Source organism: Mytilus edulis, chromosome 1 (assembly GCF_963676685.1).
Source record: "Mytilus edulis chromosome 1, xbMytEdul2.2, whole genome shotgun sequence".
In the NCBI taxonomy this organism is placed as follows: Eukaryota; Metazoa; Mollusca; class Bivalvia; order Mytilida; family Mytilidae; genus Mytilus; species Mytilus edulis.
The window spans coordinates 6185599-6204544 of record NC_092344.1 but is presented as its reverse complement, the minus strand read 5'-3'; the positions used below and the strand labels follow the sequence as shown (position 1 = coordinate 6204544).

At 37.0% G+C, this 18946-nt stretch overlaps 1 protein-coding gene across 1 annotated transcript; it reads right to left on the bottom strand.

Moving 5' to 3' along the window:
• Nucleotides 1-815: 815 nt before the first annotated feature.
• On the bottom strand, nucleotides 816-3551 carry LOC139510320 (actin-2). Its single transcript, XM_071296838.1, has 2 exons — nucleotides 3044-3551; nucleotides 816-2073 (listed from the first exon to the last, which is right to left on the bottom strand). The coding sequence occupies exons 1-2, from the start codon at nucleotides 3167-3169 to the stop codon at nucleotides 1069-1071; spliced, it is 1131 nt and encodes a 376-aa protein (XP_071152939.1). The 5' UTR covers nucleotides 3170-3551; the 3' UTR covers nucleotides 816-1068.
• Nucleotides 3552-18946: the final 15395 nt, after the last annotated feature.

The window sequence follows — 18946 nt, the reverse complement described above, 5'->3', positions numbered from 1 at the left end:
ATAAATTTAAATGGCTCAATACCTCAAGCTTGTACACTTTTTTCAGGCTTGAAGAAATGCTATGTTATCATGCTAGTTTCTTGTTTTCAAATAAATATATGTAAGTGTGAAGCGAACTATGTCGTATGATATACAGGAATGAAGTTGTTTTTAATTTTAATTCGACTCAGTGGCAGAATGTTTCAACTACCCTCAGTATTGTTCCGTGAATCGTTTATTATCAAAATGTCAGGTTACCCCTTGTTCGTCTATGTACTTGGTATTAAGTACTATGCTATAATGTGTTATACTACCGTCTAGTGTGACATCGCAGACACCGAAATGAAATGTAAACTATGAACACAGAGACGCATTGTTTTAGGTCCTCAATGAAAATTAGACTAGTTCTAATTGAGTTACCCTCTTTTAAATAAAGATTTTTTTATAATATTATTATTATAGACCACAAGAATCTCAAAATAAAGCAAAGTATTATACAGACACATTGAAACGTCAGACAAAATAAAACGGACTATGCTTATCGTAAATCCAGATCACAAAACAAAATGAAGGGACCACATTCGACATGAAGCAGGGTGTTCTACAACTAGCTTGTCGAGAACAAAAACACAAAGCAGGGTATAGTACTACTGGAATATCGAGACCACACACGAATACAAAATAAGCATGGATACTCTTCGTTCCGACACGAGGAGACCAAATAAAATATGCAGAACACACCTCGTTCTGGCAAACTCAGATCAAACAACTTGAAGCATCATTATACCTTTAACCAAAAACAACATTACATATATATATTTAAAAAGCACATCAAATTGGGTTTTACAGCTTTATTTGTGTACAACGAAGAACTCTATAAAAGTAATACAAAATAGTTCGAATTAAGCGTCTTGCTTGGAGTTCTCCACTACACGAACTGTAACGAACGGTGCAGATCATTACTAGTTTTCAGATCTATATTTAACTTCAGATCTCGAGATAAAGTTTTAACAATGATACAAAAGTATGCTATCTGCACCAGTATATAACATAACAATAATTGCAGTTTTGAACATGATAGTTTGTAGTTTAAAAGCATTTTCTGTGGACAATGGATGGACCGGACTCGTCGTACTCTTGTTTACTGATCCACATCTGTTGGAAGGTTGAGAGTGAAGCCAAGATGGAACCACCGATCCATACGGAATATTTCCTTTCTGGTGGAGCAATAATCTTAATTTTCATTGTTGATGGAGCAAGTGCTGTTATTTCTTTTTGCATACGGTCGGCAATACCTGGGTACATGGTTGAACCACCAGATAATACGGTATTAGCGTACAAGTCTTTACGGATATCAACATCACATTTCATTATACTGTTGTATGTTGTTTCATGGATACCTGCAGATTCCATACCCAAGAAAGATGGTTGGAACATTGCTTCTGGGCACCTGAATCTTTCATTACCGATTGTGATAACTTGTCCGTCAGGTAATTCATAACTTTTTTCTAATGATGATGATGATGCAGCTGTGGACATTTCTTGTTCAAAGTCTAATGCTACATAGCACAATTTTTCTTTAATGTCTCTTACGATTTCTCTCTCGGCTGTGGTTGTGAATGAATATCCACGCTCTGTGAGAATTTTCATAAGATAGTCTGTGAGATCCCGACCGGCAAGATCCAATCTCATGATAGCATGAGGAAGTGCATAACCTTCATAGATGGGTACGGTATGGGTGACACCATCACCAGAGTCCAACACAATACCAGTAGTACGACCAGAAGCATATAAAGATAATACGGCCTGGATAGCAACGTACATAGCTGGAGAGTTGAAGGTTTCAAACATAATCTGTGTCATCTTTTCTCTGTTGGCTTTAGGGTTGAGTGGGGCTTCTGTTAGTAAAACGGGATGTTCTTCTGGTGCTACACGGAGTTCATTGTAAAAAGTGTGATGCCAGATTTTCTCCATATCGTCCCAGTTTGTGACAATTCCGTGTTCAATTGGGTATTTCAATGTAAGAATACCTCTTTTGCTCTGGGCTTCATCACCAACGTAGCTGTCTTTTTGTCCCATACCGACCATTACACCCTGAAAATCACAAATGAATGAACATGTACTTTTTGTTACACAAGACAACATATATAGATTTATGTACAACATTGAATTGAGGATTTATAAAAACAAAATTTTAATGTAATTGTTGAAAATAGACATATCTTCGCATGTTTATTTCTGTTTTTAATAACTCGTTGGCGTGTAGTAAAAATTTAGTCATTAAAAAAAAAGGGAAAAAAGGTATACAATCAAGGGTATTTTTTGCAAATTGTGACAAAGTTCAATCCGGGACATAATTTGTCGATCCAGGATCAATCGCTTAATTTTTTTTTTCTTCAAATATATCCGATACAACATTGTTTAAATTATTCAAAAGTATGAATATTCAAATCAGTTGTCATTAGCAACACGTGATTACTGCCATTGTCTCAAGTGGTCACCATATAAGGCGTTGTTCCACATTGAAAGCTACGATAAAGCATTTAAAGATCACACCAATGGCATTTCTGATCATTAGACAAAAGTTTTAAATAAAAATGGAAATGTAAGAAAGTCAACGTAGACATATTGCATGTCATGTGGATAAATCATCTCTCAATTTCTTTCATTAAAGTACACACAGGGGCGTGGCTAACTGCCGATCATGACTCATCTCCAAATATGGGCACCGGCAACGTGTACCGGCATATTTCATCATATTCAAACAATCTTATTATGTTTCGATTAAATCTGCGATTCACGAGATTTTTACACGAAAAATGAAGCATTTAAATGTGTCTTTAAATATAAAACACGATTGCTACCATAATTTGGTGTATTTTTTTTAGATACCCGATGTGGGACATCATAACACCAAATAAAATATAATTATCCCTAATCAAAAGTAATTGATGTAAATCTTGATTGAAAAATTCTCAAATAAATCAATAGTATCACTGTTAACCATGTTTGATAATTTAAACAATATGCAAAGATTTTAAAAATTAAAATTTTAATTACAAACCTGATGTCTGGGTCTGCCAACAATGGATGGAAATACAGCTCTTGGAGCATCATCTCCTGCAAATCCAGCTTTACACATTCCAGATCCATTGTCAATTACCAAAGCGGCTACATCGTCGTCACACATTTTGAATTTAGTTTGATATTTGGATTGTTACAACCTTACTGTTCAGTTCTCAACGATCTACTGTGAAAATTTAAAATTCACACTAGTTTTATTCTCCCGTCTTTCTCACCTTTGCACCCTGGGAACAGAAAGCCAAATGTTACCATATATGGTTATTCGGAATGAATCATTTGCATACGATTCTCGGAAAAGTTCTCAGTTTAACAGGCCGTATGCCTGTTTATGGTAAACGTCCTGTTTATTGATTGGTTAAGCTACTGAATATTCATAATGACCTCACCTAAAAGGTAATGGACACACAGGTATTTTTACAACTCGTTAGTGTGGCATTTACTGTTAATCATCAGGTGAGATAAATCCTGATTGTTTTCATTAAAATTTGACAAATAGAAAAGATAAGAGTATGTCATAACAGTGATTTATTCTATATGATTACGTCGACTTTGAATAACATGTTACATTCTTGTAATGGGAGTGCAGACGTACATGCATAATTAGTAATATTAGAAAAATAAAAATAAACGTAATATATATGTTATTAAAATAGGAGTTTTACTATAATTAAACTGAGTACGTAAGAAAGATTTTGCAGTAAATAAGATTCTATATTTTTTTCTTATAACGGAAGAACGGGTATATAATATTCGATTCGACAGGGACAGGTTTAGTAAGGAGGAACAAATACACGTGCACAAGCCCAGGATACAAATTTATATATATATAGACAAACCAATTAGGGGCGTATAAAGCCATTTTAAAAAGGGGATTCCAACTATATATCCCAATTCAAATCGGCAACGATCTTCATAAAAAAAGGGGGGTTCCAACCAACTCAGTGAAATTAATTCTGATACAACTGTCTTATTATCAAATAATTTATTGGTCTACAATACAAATAAGGATCGTTAACAAGACTAAACACAACAATTTCAAAATCCAGTAAATTTCTATCAAATTTTAAAATTCTTTGATTTCTCAGCCACATGTGCAAATTGTGTATGAGTACATGTGAGACATTCTCGCCTTTAAGCCATAATCATCCGTCATAAATAATGCATGTATATGTCAATATCGACTGTCAATATAACCAGTTTTCTTTAATTTTTCTTTGGGTGGTTGTATAAATGTACGTAACAAAATGATCAATGATCACACATATTGATAGATGCATTTTATATATAAAAAGTGTTTGTTTTCTGTTTTCAGCAATAAAAAAGTTATGAATTGAAAGATTGTCTGTGTCCGTCTAATATGACTGTCACATGATTTATACTTATTATGCTACTATAGTTTTTGCAGTATTTCTAAGAACACAAATAGTCATTTATAATGTGAAACATTGAAAATTCTTGCAAAAATCCTTGAATTAATTGCTGAAAGCTTAAAATCAGGTTCGTCGCAACATAGCCTTTTCTGAGCTGATGAGACGTTTAACAATCAATAATATATGATCTGGTTACTGGTGTTGGTGTACGTTTTGATATTTTTTAAGATGTATGATTTTATTTATTTAAACCCTCAGACAAAGTATTTATCGCGACAAGATGAAGACAAAAGAGCAGATAGAAAATGAGTCAAGACATTGATTTTAGCAGATGGTTTGTGTTGGGGACGGAATGGAGACAGTCATCGATGAATCAGTAATTACCAGGGTTAGAATCTTACCAATGTTCGTTCATACTCGGGGAATGACATGATATTTATTTAGTGGAACGGTGCAGCAAACAAACAACAAATATAAAAGCTGACTGTGACGGTCTGCAGGGCGGATCCAGGAATTTTCATAAGTTGGGGCCCACTCCAGCTATGCTTCAGTGATTCCCTATATAATCAACCAAATTTTCCCCACAAAAAGGGGGGCGCATTTTGATCTTGAAAAAAGGATTACTTTTGATAGCTTTTTTAAATACTATGTCGCCATTCAAAAATGTTTGAACAAAAGCTGCAATAACTGAAAAATGTCATAATGGAAACAAAACTTATATAATTTTCCTCACAAAGCTGACTACTAGTTTATCTTATAAATATTTAACATGTTTGTATTCTTCAGCGGAAGATGTAAACCGCATTTTAAAAATTTATTGACCGCTGCAAAGGAGTGAGGATTAGAAAAAAACACCATCCAAGTGTCTATTATATTGTTTACGTGAACACAGATTTTTGCAAGTTTTGTCATTTTAAAATTATTTTAAAAATGACAAACATTAAATGAAAATGTGGCGTCAAAAGTGTTTTTTACACTTCAAATGTTTTTTACACTTTTGAGAAGGAAGCTGTATATAATGTGCATGTTAATGTTTGGGAATGTTGATATATCAAAAAAATATAAATATAGAAATTAAACAAGGATACGAATTCAATTTCAGTGGTCATATTTCAGATATACTCCAAAGCGAACATAATATCACTTTCTTTAAAAATGCTGACCAAGCATATTCATTCTACAGTGTTAATGTACCTATATATGGAAATTGTTTATTACACCATATATATATAGGACAGTTTACAGATTATTTACTTCGTGGTAGAACGCAGGGAATTTTAAGCTTTTCGACTTCTGTTTCCTTTGAGCTGTTTCGTTTTTCCTGTTTCAGATATAGGTTTTCGCACGATAAAAACTTACGACGTAAACTCTATAAAGATATTTCCATATTTGGATATTTAAACAGAGGTCGTTCTATTCGACTGTAATATATACACCCTTTGGCTTAGATATATAAAAGATTTCATTGTGACATTCTTTAAGTACGCATATTTTAAGTGTTGTATTTGAACTATACATACATGTATAAGATATTAAGGCATTTAAACATTGACGTTTATCGAACACAGATATTTACATTCATGATTTTGAATATGAGATATTTCATTAAGACAAAAACCAATAATTATACAGGAGCAAAAATTTAAATAATTTCTTTTAAATAGGTTAGCTCAGAAATAACTCAAGTATGGACAAGGTGTAGAATATAATGGGGTCATCGAATTCATTCATTCTTTTAACTGAAAAAAAGTTAATAGATTTCAGTGCATGGAATTATGTTAAGTATAAAACTAAGATAAGAAGCGAACGTGCTATAGGTTATGATATTGATGAATACTTTGCTACCCTTACAGATGAGGGGAACATATATACTTCCGACATAGGTTATGGTATTGTCATGATGAGGGGAACATATATACTTCCGACATAGGTTATGATTTTGATGAATACTTTGCTACCCTTACAGTACCTTAACCTCCCTTGTATAACAGTGCCTGTCCCTCCCTTGTATAACAGTGCCTGTCCCTCCCTTGTATAACAGTGTCTGTCCCTCCCTTGTATAACAGTGCCTGTCCCTCCCTTGTATAACAGTGTCTGTCCCTCCCTTGTATAACAGTGTCTGTCCCTCCCTTGTATAACAGTGTCTGTCCCTCCCTTGTATAACAGTGTCTGTCCCTCCCTTGTATAACAGTGTCTGTCCCTCCCTTGTATAACAGTGTCTGTCCCTCCCTTGTATAACAGTGTCTGTCCCTCCCTTGTATAACAGTGTCTGTCCCTCCCTTGTATAACAGTGTCTGTCCCTCCCTTGTATAACAGTGTCTGTCCCTCCCTTGTATAACAGTGCCTGTCCCTCCCTTGTATAACAGTGCCTGTCCCTCCCTTGTATAACAGTGTCTGTCCCTCCCTTGTATAACAGTGTCTGTCCCTCCCTTGTATAACAGTGTCTGTCCCTCCCTTGTATAACAGTGCATGTCACTCCCTTGTATAACAGTGTCTGTCCCTCCCTTGTATAACCGTGTCTGTCCCTCCCTTGTATAACCGTGTCTGTCCCTCCCTTGTATAACCGTGTCTGTCCCTCCCTTGTATAACAGTGTCTGTCCCTCCCTTGTATAACAGTGTCTGTCCCTCCCTTGTATAACAGTGCCTGTCACTCCCTTGTATAACAGTGTCTGTCCCTCCCTTGTATAACAGTGCCTGTCCCTCCCTTGTGTAACAGTGTCTGTCCCTCCCTTGTATAACAGTGTCTGTCCCTCCCTTGTATAACAGTGTCTGTCCCTCCCTTGTATAACAGTGCCTGTCCCTCCCTTGTATAACAGTGTCTGTCCCTCCCTTGTATAACAGTGTCTGTCCCTCCCTTGTATAACAGTGTCTGTCCCTCCCTTGTATAACAGTGTCTGTCCCTCCCTTGTATAACAGTGTCTGTCCCTCCCTTGTATAACAGTGTCTGTCACTCCCTTGTATAACAGTGTCTGTCACTCCCTTGTATAACAGTGCCTGTCCCTCCCTTGTATAACAGTGTCTGTCCCTCCCTTGTATAACAGTGTCTGTCCCTCCCTTGTATAACAGTGTCTGTCCCTCCCTTGTATAACAGTGTCTGTCCCTCCCTTGTATAACAGTGTCTGTCCCTCCCTTGTATAACAGTGTCTGTCCCTCCCTTGTATAACAGTGTCTGTCCCTCCCTTGTATAACAGTGTCTGTCCCTCCCTTGTATAACAGTGTCTGTCCCTCCCTTGTATAACAGTGCCTGTCACTCCCTTGTATAACAGTGCCTGTCCCTCCCTTGTATAACAGTGTCTGTCCCTCCCTTGTATAACAGTGTCTGTCCCTCCCTTGTATAACAGTGCCTGTCACTCCCTTGTATAACAGTGTCTGTCCCTCCCTTGTATAACAGTGCCTGTCACTCCCTTGTATAACAGTGCCTGTCCCTCCACTCCCTTGTATAACAGTGTCTGTCCCTCCCTTGTATAACAGTGCCTGTCACTCCCTTGTATAACAGTGTCTGTCCCTCCCTTGTATAACAGTGCCTGTCCCTCCCTTGTATAACAGTGTCTGTCCCTCCCTTGTATAACAGTGCCTGTCCCTCCCTTGTATATCAGTGTCTGTCCCTCCCTTGTATAACAGTGCCTGTCCCTCCCTTGTATAACAGTGTCTGTCCCTCCCTTGTATAACAGTGCCTGTCACTCCCTTGTATAACAGTGTCTGTCCCTCCCTTGTATAACAGTGTCTGTCCCTCCCTTGTATAACAGTGCCTGTCCCTCCCTTGTATAACAGTGTCTGTCCCTCCCTTGTATAACAGTGCCTGTCACTCCCTTGTATAACAGTGTCTGTCCCTCCCTTGTATAACAGTGTCTGTCCCTCCCTTGTATAACAGTGTCTGTCCCTCCCTTGTATAACAGTGTCTGTCCCTCCCTTGTATAACAGTGCCTGTCACTCCCTTGTATAACAGTGTCTGTCCCTCCCTTGTATAACAGTGTCTGTCCCTCCCTTGTATAACAGTGCCTGTCACTCCCTTGTATAACAGTGTCTGTCCCTCCCTTGTATAACAGTGTCTGTCCCTCCCTTGTATAACAGTGTCTGTCCCTCCCTTGTATAACAGTGTCTGTCACTCCCTTGTATAACAGTGTCTGTCCCTCCCTTGTATAACAGTGTCTGTCCCTCCCTTGTATAACAGTGTCTGTCCCTCCCTTGTATAACAGTGTCTGTCCCTCCCTTGTATAACAGTGTCTGTCCCTCCCTTGTATAACAGTGTCTGTCCCTCCCTTGTATAACAGTGCCTGTCCCTCCCTTGTATAACAGTGTCTGTCCCTCCCTTGTATAACAGTGTCTGTCCCTCCCTTGTATAACAGTGTCTGTCCCTCCCTCACTCCCTTGTATAACAGTGTCTGTCCCTCCCTTGTATAACAGTGCCTGTCACTCCCTTGTATAACAGTGTCTGTCCCTCCCTTGTATAACAGTGTCTGTCCCTCCCTTGTATAACAGTGTCTGTCCCTCCCTTGTATAACAGTGTCTGTCCCTCCCTTGTATAACAGTGTCTGTCCCTCCCTTGTATAACAGTGCCTGTCCCTCCCTTGTATAACAGTGTCTGTCCCTCCCTTGTATAACAGTGTCTGTCCCTCCCTTGTATAACAGTGCCTGTCACTCCCTTGTATAACAGTGTCTGTCCCTCCCTTGTATAACAGTGTCTGTCCCTCCCTTGTATAACAGTGTCTGTCCCTCCCTTGTATAACAGTGTCTGTCCCTCCCTTGTATAACAGTGTCTGTCCCTCCCTTGTATAACAGTGCCTGTCACTCCCTTGTATAACAGTGCCTGTCCCTCCCTTGTATAACAGTGCCTGTCACTCCCTTGTATAACAGTGTCTGTCCCTCCCTTGTATAACAGTGTCTGTCCCTCCCTTGTATAACAGTGCCTGTCCCTCCCTTGTATAACAGTGTCTGTCCCTCCCTTGTATAACAGTGTCTGTCCCTCCCTTGTATAACAGTGTCTGTCCCTCCCTTGTATAACAGTGCCTGTCACTCCCTTGTATAACAGTGTCTGTCCCTCCCTTGTATAGCAGTGTCTGTCCCTCCCTTGTATAACAGTGTCTGTCCCTCCCTTGTATAACAGTGTCTGTCCCTCCCTTGTATAACAGTGTCTGTCCCTCCCTTGTATAACAGTGCCTGTCCCTCCCTTGTATAACAGTGTCTGTCCCTCCCTTGTATAACAGTGTCTGTCCCTCCCTTGTATAACAGTGTCTGTCCCTCCCTTGTATAACAGTGTCTGTCCCTCCCTTGTATAACAGTGCCTGTCACTCCCTTGTATAACAGTGTCTGTCCCTCCCTTGTATAACAGTGTCTGTCCCTCCCTTGTATAACAGTGCCTGTCCCTCCCTTGTATAACAGTGCCTGTCACTCCCTTGTATAACAGTGTCTGTCCCTCCCTTGTATAACAGTGCCTGTCCCTCCCTTGTATAACAGTGTCTGTCCCTCCCTTGTATAACAGTGTCTGTCCCTCCCTTGTATAACAGTGCCTGTCCCTCCCTTGTATAACAGTGTCTGTCCCTCCCTTGTATAACAGTGCCTGTCCCTCCCTTGTATAACAGTGCCTGTCCCTCCCTTGTATAACAGTGCCTGTCACTCCCTTGTATAACAGTGTCTGTCCCTCCCTTGTATAACAGTGTCTGTCCCTCCCTTGTATAACAGTGCCTGTCCCTCCCTTGTATAACAGTGTCTGTCCCTCCCTTGTATAACAGTGTCTGTCCCTCCCTTGTATAACAGTGTCTGTCCCTCCCTTGTATAACAGTGTCTGTCCCTCCCTTGTATAACAGTGTCTGTCCCTCCCTTGTATAACAGTGTCTGTCCCTCCCTTGTATAACAGTGTCTGTCCCTCCCTTGTATAACAGTGTCTGTCCCTCCCTTGTATAACAGTGTCTGTCCCTCCCTTGTATAACAGTGTCTGTCCCTCCCTTGTATAACAGTGCCTGTCCCTCCCATAACAGTGTCTGTCCCTCCCTTGTATAACAGTGTCTGTCCCTCCCTTGTATAACAGTGTCTGTCCCTCCCTTGTATAACAGTGTCTGTCCCTCCCTTGTATAACAGTGTCTGTCCCTCCCTTGTATAACAGTGCCTGTCCCTCCCATAACAGTGTCTGTCCCTCCCTTGTATAACAGTGTCTGTCCCTCCCTTGTATAACAGTGCCTGTCACTCCCTTGTATAACAGTGTCTGTCCCTCCCTTGTATAACAGTGTCTGTCCCTCCCTTGTATAACAGTGTCTGTCCCTCCCTTGTATAACAGTGTCTGTCCCTCCCTTGTATAACAGTGCCTGTCCCTCCCTTGTATAACAGTGTCTGTCCCTCCCTTGTATAACAGTGTCTGTCCCTCCCTTGTATAACAGTGTCTGTCCCTCCCTTGTATAACAGTGTCTGTCCCTCCCTTGTATAACAGTGTCTGTCCCTCCCTTGTATAACAGTGTCTGTCCCTCCCTTGTATAACAGTGTCTGTCCCTCCCTTGTATAACAGTGTCTGTCCCTCCCTTGTATAACAGTGTCTGTCCCTCCCTTGTATAACAGTGTCTGTCCCTCCCTTGTATAACAGTGTCTGTCCCTCCCTTGTATAACAGTGTCTGTCCCTCCCTTGTATAACAGTGTCTGTCCCTCCCTTGTATAACAGTGTCTGTCCCTCCCTTGTATAACAGTGTCTGTCCCTCCCTTGTATAACAGTGTCTGTCCCTCCCTTGTATAACAGTGTCTGTCCCTCCCTTGTATAACAGTGCCTGTCCCTCCCTTGTATAACAGTGTCTGTCCCTCCCTTGTATAACAGTGTCTGTCCCTCCCTTGTATAACAGTGTCTGTCCTAATTTAGGATAAATGTTCGTCTCATATCAAATCGTTGAAACAAGGGATACACAACTCTTACTAGAATCTCCTGTCAAAATTGTCTGAACATCAGGGTTGATATATGAATTAGATTTTTATGAACGCTTGTTGTATTAATTTGGTCAGATGGAACCTAACACCACACTCACTCACCAAAAAAAACAATTAACCTGAACTAAATAGATCTGCAATATGAAAGCGTGGTTTTCAGCCTTTTTTCTCCATCCGTGGAACAACAAAACGTAAACAATAATGAAGCATACAATCAGCTCAGAAAATGTGCTGTACTCCATGTTAACACCAATATCATAGACAAAAAAACTCACCTAAGACTCTGGGAAACATTGTTAAAATAATACTGTATCAAATAATTAAGACACTCGCGCTGCTGCAATATGATAATAATCCCAATAATCCCGACACCACTTTCGGCGGCTAATCTTTGAATTAGTATTCATTATGCAGTACAGAAGAGCACGATTTTGTTAATTCAAAAAAAGAAAAAAACAATACAAGAAAAAGAAAAATAAACAGTTTAGCCTTGATCAAATGCATACTGCTGATAGTTCTACGGAATGTTTTCATTCAGAGTATGAAAAGCCATGATGTTTTCACCAGTGATTATTGTTTCATTTTAGGAATTTTTCATAAAAGCATGCCAGATACAGATTCATTGACAACCGCGAGAGCATTATATTTAATCTTTAAGTAGTCTATGGATAGTTTTTGGTTCTTATAGCTCCCTTGTAACTTGTAAGATATTATCGTGTATTCCAGTAACCCTCTCTAGTGTCAAAACATACTGAGAGACTGCATATGCAATTAACAAATGAAGCATATACCACAAATAAGTTGCAAAGAAAAAAACCCAAACATCAGTAGTTATTTGCATGGCTCTTATCGACCAGCATTAACTCGCTTAATTAAAGACGAGCTATAAATGCATATGCACTTATTATCAAAACCGAAAATCTATACCCTCCCCTTAAAAAATAGGAATGAAATAATACAACGTTACTACTATTGGTTTCAATTTTGTTTTTCATTTTGTTAAATAAGGAAATGTATAGAAGTCCTCTTTTGATAAACATAACTTGTTTCATACAATCATGAGTTACTTGTAGTGTTGACCCACACAAAAAAATCAGCTATATCTGATAAAGGTGTTTTAAATTCGATTGTTTCCAGAAAGGACAGAAGACATATATAATGCATTGATTGTAATATGATCTCATGTCTTCAATTACGTTTTAAAAGACGTAATTGGGACATTTCTTTTGTCATTCATAGTAATTTAAGTCGGTCAATTCCCTCGACTAGATCATCTTTCATGTTTTCATTGATCCCTCATTCAAAGTGCCTGACAAGAATTGTAATGTATATTATAGGCCTGACTGTGAAGACTCGAATATGTGAAATTCATTATTATCCACATTGAATTAGTTCAATTGTTTTACTTTATTTTCCATATTTGTCATATATTTCATTTCATACATTATTATTCTAGTCAGTAGACTTTGTCTTACATATATAAATGAGTGTTGTAGACGGATTTATTGCCATAATCTTGGCTAAACTTGAAAGGACTGGATTTCTATAATTCTATTTATTTAATTACTTATAATCTGCAACAGTTTGGACAATAAATTACTAATACATTGTTCGACTTACAAAACCTTGCAGCGAACACGTATTGTTATATTTAAATGAATGGTTATTTCGTTTTGGCATCTTATAAACCTTCTTAATCCCTTAATTGCTTTTGCTTATGTTACAGGCTTTTCATAAATTGACAATTTCTTCAGGCATTTTTTATAGCATGAAACGTTTACAAAAAACTGAGCTGTTGAAAGTAATTTTAACACTTGGATTTAAGAATTTTACTATATTATTTAAAATTTCCACCCGCACTGACTTAAAGGGAAACTTCGCGATGTACTTGCGTGAGGTTAGGTAAAAATTAAGAAATTAAGAAATTAAAATTGATACTATAAGATGTAACAAAATGGATCTTAATATAAATTTAATACTAAATATATATATATACATTGTGTATATGTAAAAGATTTATAAAATGAAAAATGGGGGTCAATGGGCAAATTTTTTGAAGACATTCAACTGGTTGAATAGTTATCAAAGGTACCAGGGGCCTGTTTATCGAAACTGTCGTAAGATCGGTCCTAAGAATTTCTTAGGACAGAAGTTAGGATAAAGTTAGGACTGACTTACGACACGTCTCAGCATGCACATCGAAGCTATCTTAGGATTATCTTAGCTAGGACGTCCTAACTGCTGTCCTAAGTATTGGCGTAAAACAAATAGCAAATTAAAAATGAAATCAATGTATCAAATTTAATCAATTACTATAAGTAAAAAATGGATTAACAATTATAAGATAATTATTAGTTTAAAATTAAAGGTTATAAATAATTTATATATTATAATTGTATGTATTTAAACTTTATGAAACAAAACATATTAAGACAAATAATATAATTACGTTTTATATAAGAACTAAACAAACTAATTGTAAAAAGTTAAAATAAAATATGTAATTGGTAAAATCACTATATGCATTGAGTGAGCTGAATTCGAAGTGTCACGGTTTAATACTTAAAAGTCCAAAGGCAAATCTCGTGCATTTTTCATATAAATACTGATAACTTCAACTATTTTATTACGTGTGTATTTGAGCAAGAGCCGAAATTCGAATTTTACGGATGCAAAACAACAGACTCTCCTGGTCGACGTGGAAATAGAGTAAAACTAAGCTTTTTTGGTAAATTGTCAAATGTTGCAACCAAAGGTGCTGAAAAGGGGGATTTGGATGTAATATGCATCAGCATCATGTAAGGAGATACCATTTGATTTTTTTAGGAGGGGGAGGTGGTGCTAAGATGTTATTTCAGAAAAGCAGGACAGGAGTTTGGAATAAAAAAAAACAGGATGAGCAAGTTTGCAAAAAAAGGGGGATGACAATTCATGTTAAAAAATTCAGAATAAACTAATAAAAAAGGTAGGATGAAAAGGGTGAAAAATAAAAAGGAAGGACAGAGATTACAAAAAAAATCATATATAATTTTGCAATATTTTTGACCCCCCTCCCCCCGTTTTCCCCCGCCATAAGATTTAAATGAAACCAAAACCGGCCGTATTTGTTTATAAAATAACCATCGTAAATATATCCTAAAGTTAGGACCATCCTAAGACCATCTTAAGACACCTAAATTGGTATCCTAAAGTTAGGACAATTCCTAGGATTTTCCTAAGTTGCAACATGTTTGATAAACCCATTTAGGACTAAGATATGTCCTAAGTTGGTCTTAGGACATGTCCTGATCCTAAGAGAGCTTCGATAAACAGGCCCCAGGATTATAATTAACTACGCCAGAGGATCCCGAAAATCTGACAAAAATTCCAAAACATGGCAAGCGAACATCCTTAATACCACGCCACATTTTTGCGCCTGTCCCAAGTCAGGAGCCTCTGGCCTTTGTTAGTCTTGTATGCTTTTTTTTTAAATTTTAGTTAATTTGTATGTTTTGGAGTTTAGTGTGAGGTCCAATTTTATTGAACTAGAACATGTTTTGTTGAGGTGCCAGAAGCCCGCCTCCGGGTGCGCGATCTTCTCTCTTTGTTGAAGTCCCATTGGTGGCCTTCGGCTGCTCTTTAATCGGGCTGTTGTCTCTTAGACACATTCCCCATTTCTATTATCAATTTTATGTTCTTGTTGATGCAATACATTACAGCTTGTTTGTTTGGAGTTTGTTGTTCGGTCTTGTATTGTTGATGCAATACATTACAGCTGGTTTGTTTGGAGTTTGTTCTTGTATTGAAGGTGCAAAACATTCCTTCTTGATTTATTTAAGGAATGACTGTAATATGTTTTCTGTCTATGAAGAAATAACCTAAAAAAATTGGTGCACACTGAATAACGCGCGTGTTATTTCGAATAGACAGAAAAAATATTACAGTCATTTCTTATAATTTAATTCTAAATTACATTTTAAACCGTAGAAAACCATGAAAAAACGTTGATGACGTCACGGTCACATGACTAAATTATGTCTATGGGCTCATAACAAAATAACGTCAGCCAATTAGAAGACGCGTTACATCCAAAATTAAATTATATTCAATTAATATAGAATCGGAACTCCTGTCTTGATTTATGAACAGAATGATTTAATTTAAAACTGTACTACTGAGATTCTAAGACAGGTGTTCTTCAGTTTTATCTTGTATGGTATCATTTCCGATGTTGTATCCATTAATACAATACAGATGAGTTTTTTTCATCAAACATAAGTACATTTGGAATAAAATTTAATATTCACCGTCTTATCATATCTCACTGAAATATTTGGCTTCTGAAACCGTCTCGCCTGAAACTACCCTGTCAATTTGCGTCGGCCCATGAATAGTATAGAGCTGGCTGTTGTATTCTGTTCATGGCCGCCCTAATTTTGGTTTATTTCATGTAGAGGTTCTCTTTAAGAGGAAGATTTACTTGTCAGATACTGTTTCTCATTGTTCTCCGTGATTGTGCAGTTTAAATATTTAGGTATATTTACACTTTCTTGGATCTGATAGTTCGAAATAAGAAGCTAAATTCATAAAGGTGCTTTAGAAGAACGAAATTTAAAACGCATGAACAGATGCATTACGTTATACCATTATGTTCAGTGGCGTTTTCACTCTTGTGTGCACTTGTTGCTGCAACCGGTATCTGAAGAAATTACAGTCAGGACTACAGCACAGCAATCATAGAATTGACATCCTCGAATTGAGCACATCAATCGTATTTTTCATATGATTGAGGAATGGAGGTTTAATCTGAAAATATATTTCAATAAAAACGACGAGTAACAAATAATAACTTGTCAACACTTCTTATTTTATCGTTTTAAATACTTAAAAAAAATATTTACTAGTATAATTAATTTAAATGAAATAAACTGATTTACTTATTCTTAATTTTTTAAATTGTAATTCTAATAAAAAAGAAAATAGTATGGTGAGATAGTAGTACATGTAAATTAATCAAAGGTCATCTAAACTTTTATCTCTTTTTCATACACACATCTATGACACTTTGAAATTTATATGATTACCCACTTTTTACAGATTTTTTATAACAGTTCTATTTTAATGTCAAAATTTCAGACAAAACTGAAATTTCAAGTATAAAATTCAAGAGTTGTCCCTCTTTTTACAATAATTTGAGCTTTTATAAGATATTGTGTCTAAGTGTACATGAGTGCTTTCCCTTAGACAAAGTGCCGATTCAATTTGAGAGAAGGAAAGAGATTTTGACCTGATAGTGTATTCTGATGTATTTCTCATGGTTCTAGTCGGATCCGAGGATTCAATATATATTTCTTTGACCGGATAATGTATTCTGATATATTTCTCGTGGTTCTAGTCGGGGTCCGATGATTCAGTAAACATTACTTTGACCGGGTAGAGTATTCTGATATATTTCTCGTGGTTCTAGTCGGGTCCGATGATTCAGTAAACATAAGACCGGATAGTGTATTCTGATATATTTCTCGTGGTTCTAGTCGGATCCGAGGATTCAATATATATTTCTTTGACCTGATAGTGTATTCTGATATAGAATTAATTGCATAACAGTGTGGTCGACAGTAAAACGTTTGTAGGTTGTAACTTGTTTGTCAACGGCTATGATTTTATGTTCACCCAGTCTGTCAGAGGCCTTCCAGTGGGGATTGAAATATTCACTTATTACACATTCCGATACATAAAATGAAACTTTCTTTTTACAAAGCTTGAAAGGAATTTGTTTTAAATATTTATTATAATCATCACATACAACCGTGTCATTTATAAGAATAATAATGTTCAGAGATGATATTATTTAAAAATAATAAAAAAATAGGTTTATCCATTGTATAAAAAAACTATTAAGTTGATGGGGTTAATTCACAAAATATCTCATTGATTAAGTTCACAACTACTTCTACGGTGTGATCATTTAAGAATGGCCTACTATTTATTCAATGCGTATACATGTGGGTTTTGTTTGTGAAGAGTTCTGGATAATTAAAAAATCATTTGATTTCTTTGTTTAATACCATAAAACGATTCATTCTTTCAGATATTTGTCACTTTGCCTTATCTCCAAGTCCAACACAATTTCTCACGTTTCTTACAAAACTTATATTCTTGTGATGTATTCTTTTGTTGAAAAAAAAATGTATAGATATAGATAGATATAGGAAGATGTGGTATGAGTGCCAATGAGACAACTCTCCTCCCAAGTAATAATTCATAAAAGTAAACCATTATAGGTCAAGGTACGACCTGCAACACGGAGCCTTGGCTCACACCGAACAGCAAGTTATAGAGGGCCCCAAAACTACTAGTGTAAAACCATTCAAACGGGAAAACCAACGAGAAACGAAAAACACATATGAACTACATAAACAGACGACATCATGCATTGTAACTTTTAAAGCCAATTTAGTAAAAAAATAATCTGAAAGAACGTACGATATCATATTAGGAAAATTGATGGTCAAACCATAACAAAAAATCAAGTAAAGAATTTTAAGTATTCAACCTTTATAGCTTGCTGTTCGGTGTGAGCCAAGACTCCGTGCTGAAGGCCATTTATTTTCAAATTACAAAGGTTATTCCTGATTAGTATTTTTAATTATTTTATTTAGGCGTTTAGAACCTTTGGTGACCTCACAGTTTAAATTTCTATGATAAGTACGTCGTGAGCAGTGGGCATTACAGACGAACGTTCACCTAATTTTCCCCAGTCAATGAATGGCCATAGCTACACTGTTATGAATTTCATTCTATTTCTCTTGGTTCTAGTCGGATCCGAGGATTCAATATATATTTCTTTGACCGGATAGTGTATTCTGATATATTTCTCGTGGTTCTAGTCGGATCCGAGGATTCAATATATATTTCTTTGACCGGATAGTGTATTCTGATATATTTCTCGTGGTTCTAGTCGGATCCGAGGATTCAATATATACTTCTTTGACCGGATAGTGTATTCTGATATATTTCTCGTGGTTCTAGTCGGGTCCGAGGATTCAATATATATTTCTTTGACCGGATAGTGTATTCTGATATATTTCTCGTGGTTCTAGTCGGATCCGAGGATTCAATATATATTTCTTTGACCGGATAGTGTATTCTGATATATTTCTCGTGGTTCTAGTCGGATCCGAGGATTCAATATATATTTCTTTGACCGGATAGTGTATTCTGATATATTTCTCGTGGTTCTAGTCGGGTCCGATGATTCAGTAAACGTTACTTTGACCGGATAGTGTATTCTGATATATTTCTCGTGGTACTAGTAGGATCCGAGGATTCAATATATATTTCTTTGACTGGATAGTGTATTCTGATATATTTCTCGTGGTTCTAGTCGGATCCGAGGATTCAATATATATTTCTTTGACCGGATAGTGTATTCTGATATATTTCTCGTGGTTCTAGTAGGATCCGAGGATTCAGTAAACATTTCTCTGACCGGATAGTGTATTCTGATATATTTCTCGTGGTTCTAGTCGGATCCGAGGATTCAATATATATTTCTTTGACCGGATAGTGTATTGTGATATATTTCTCGTGGTTCTAGTCGGATCCGAGGATTCAATATATATTTCTTT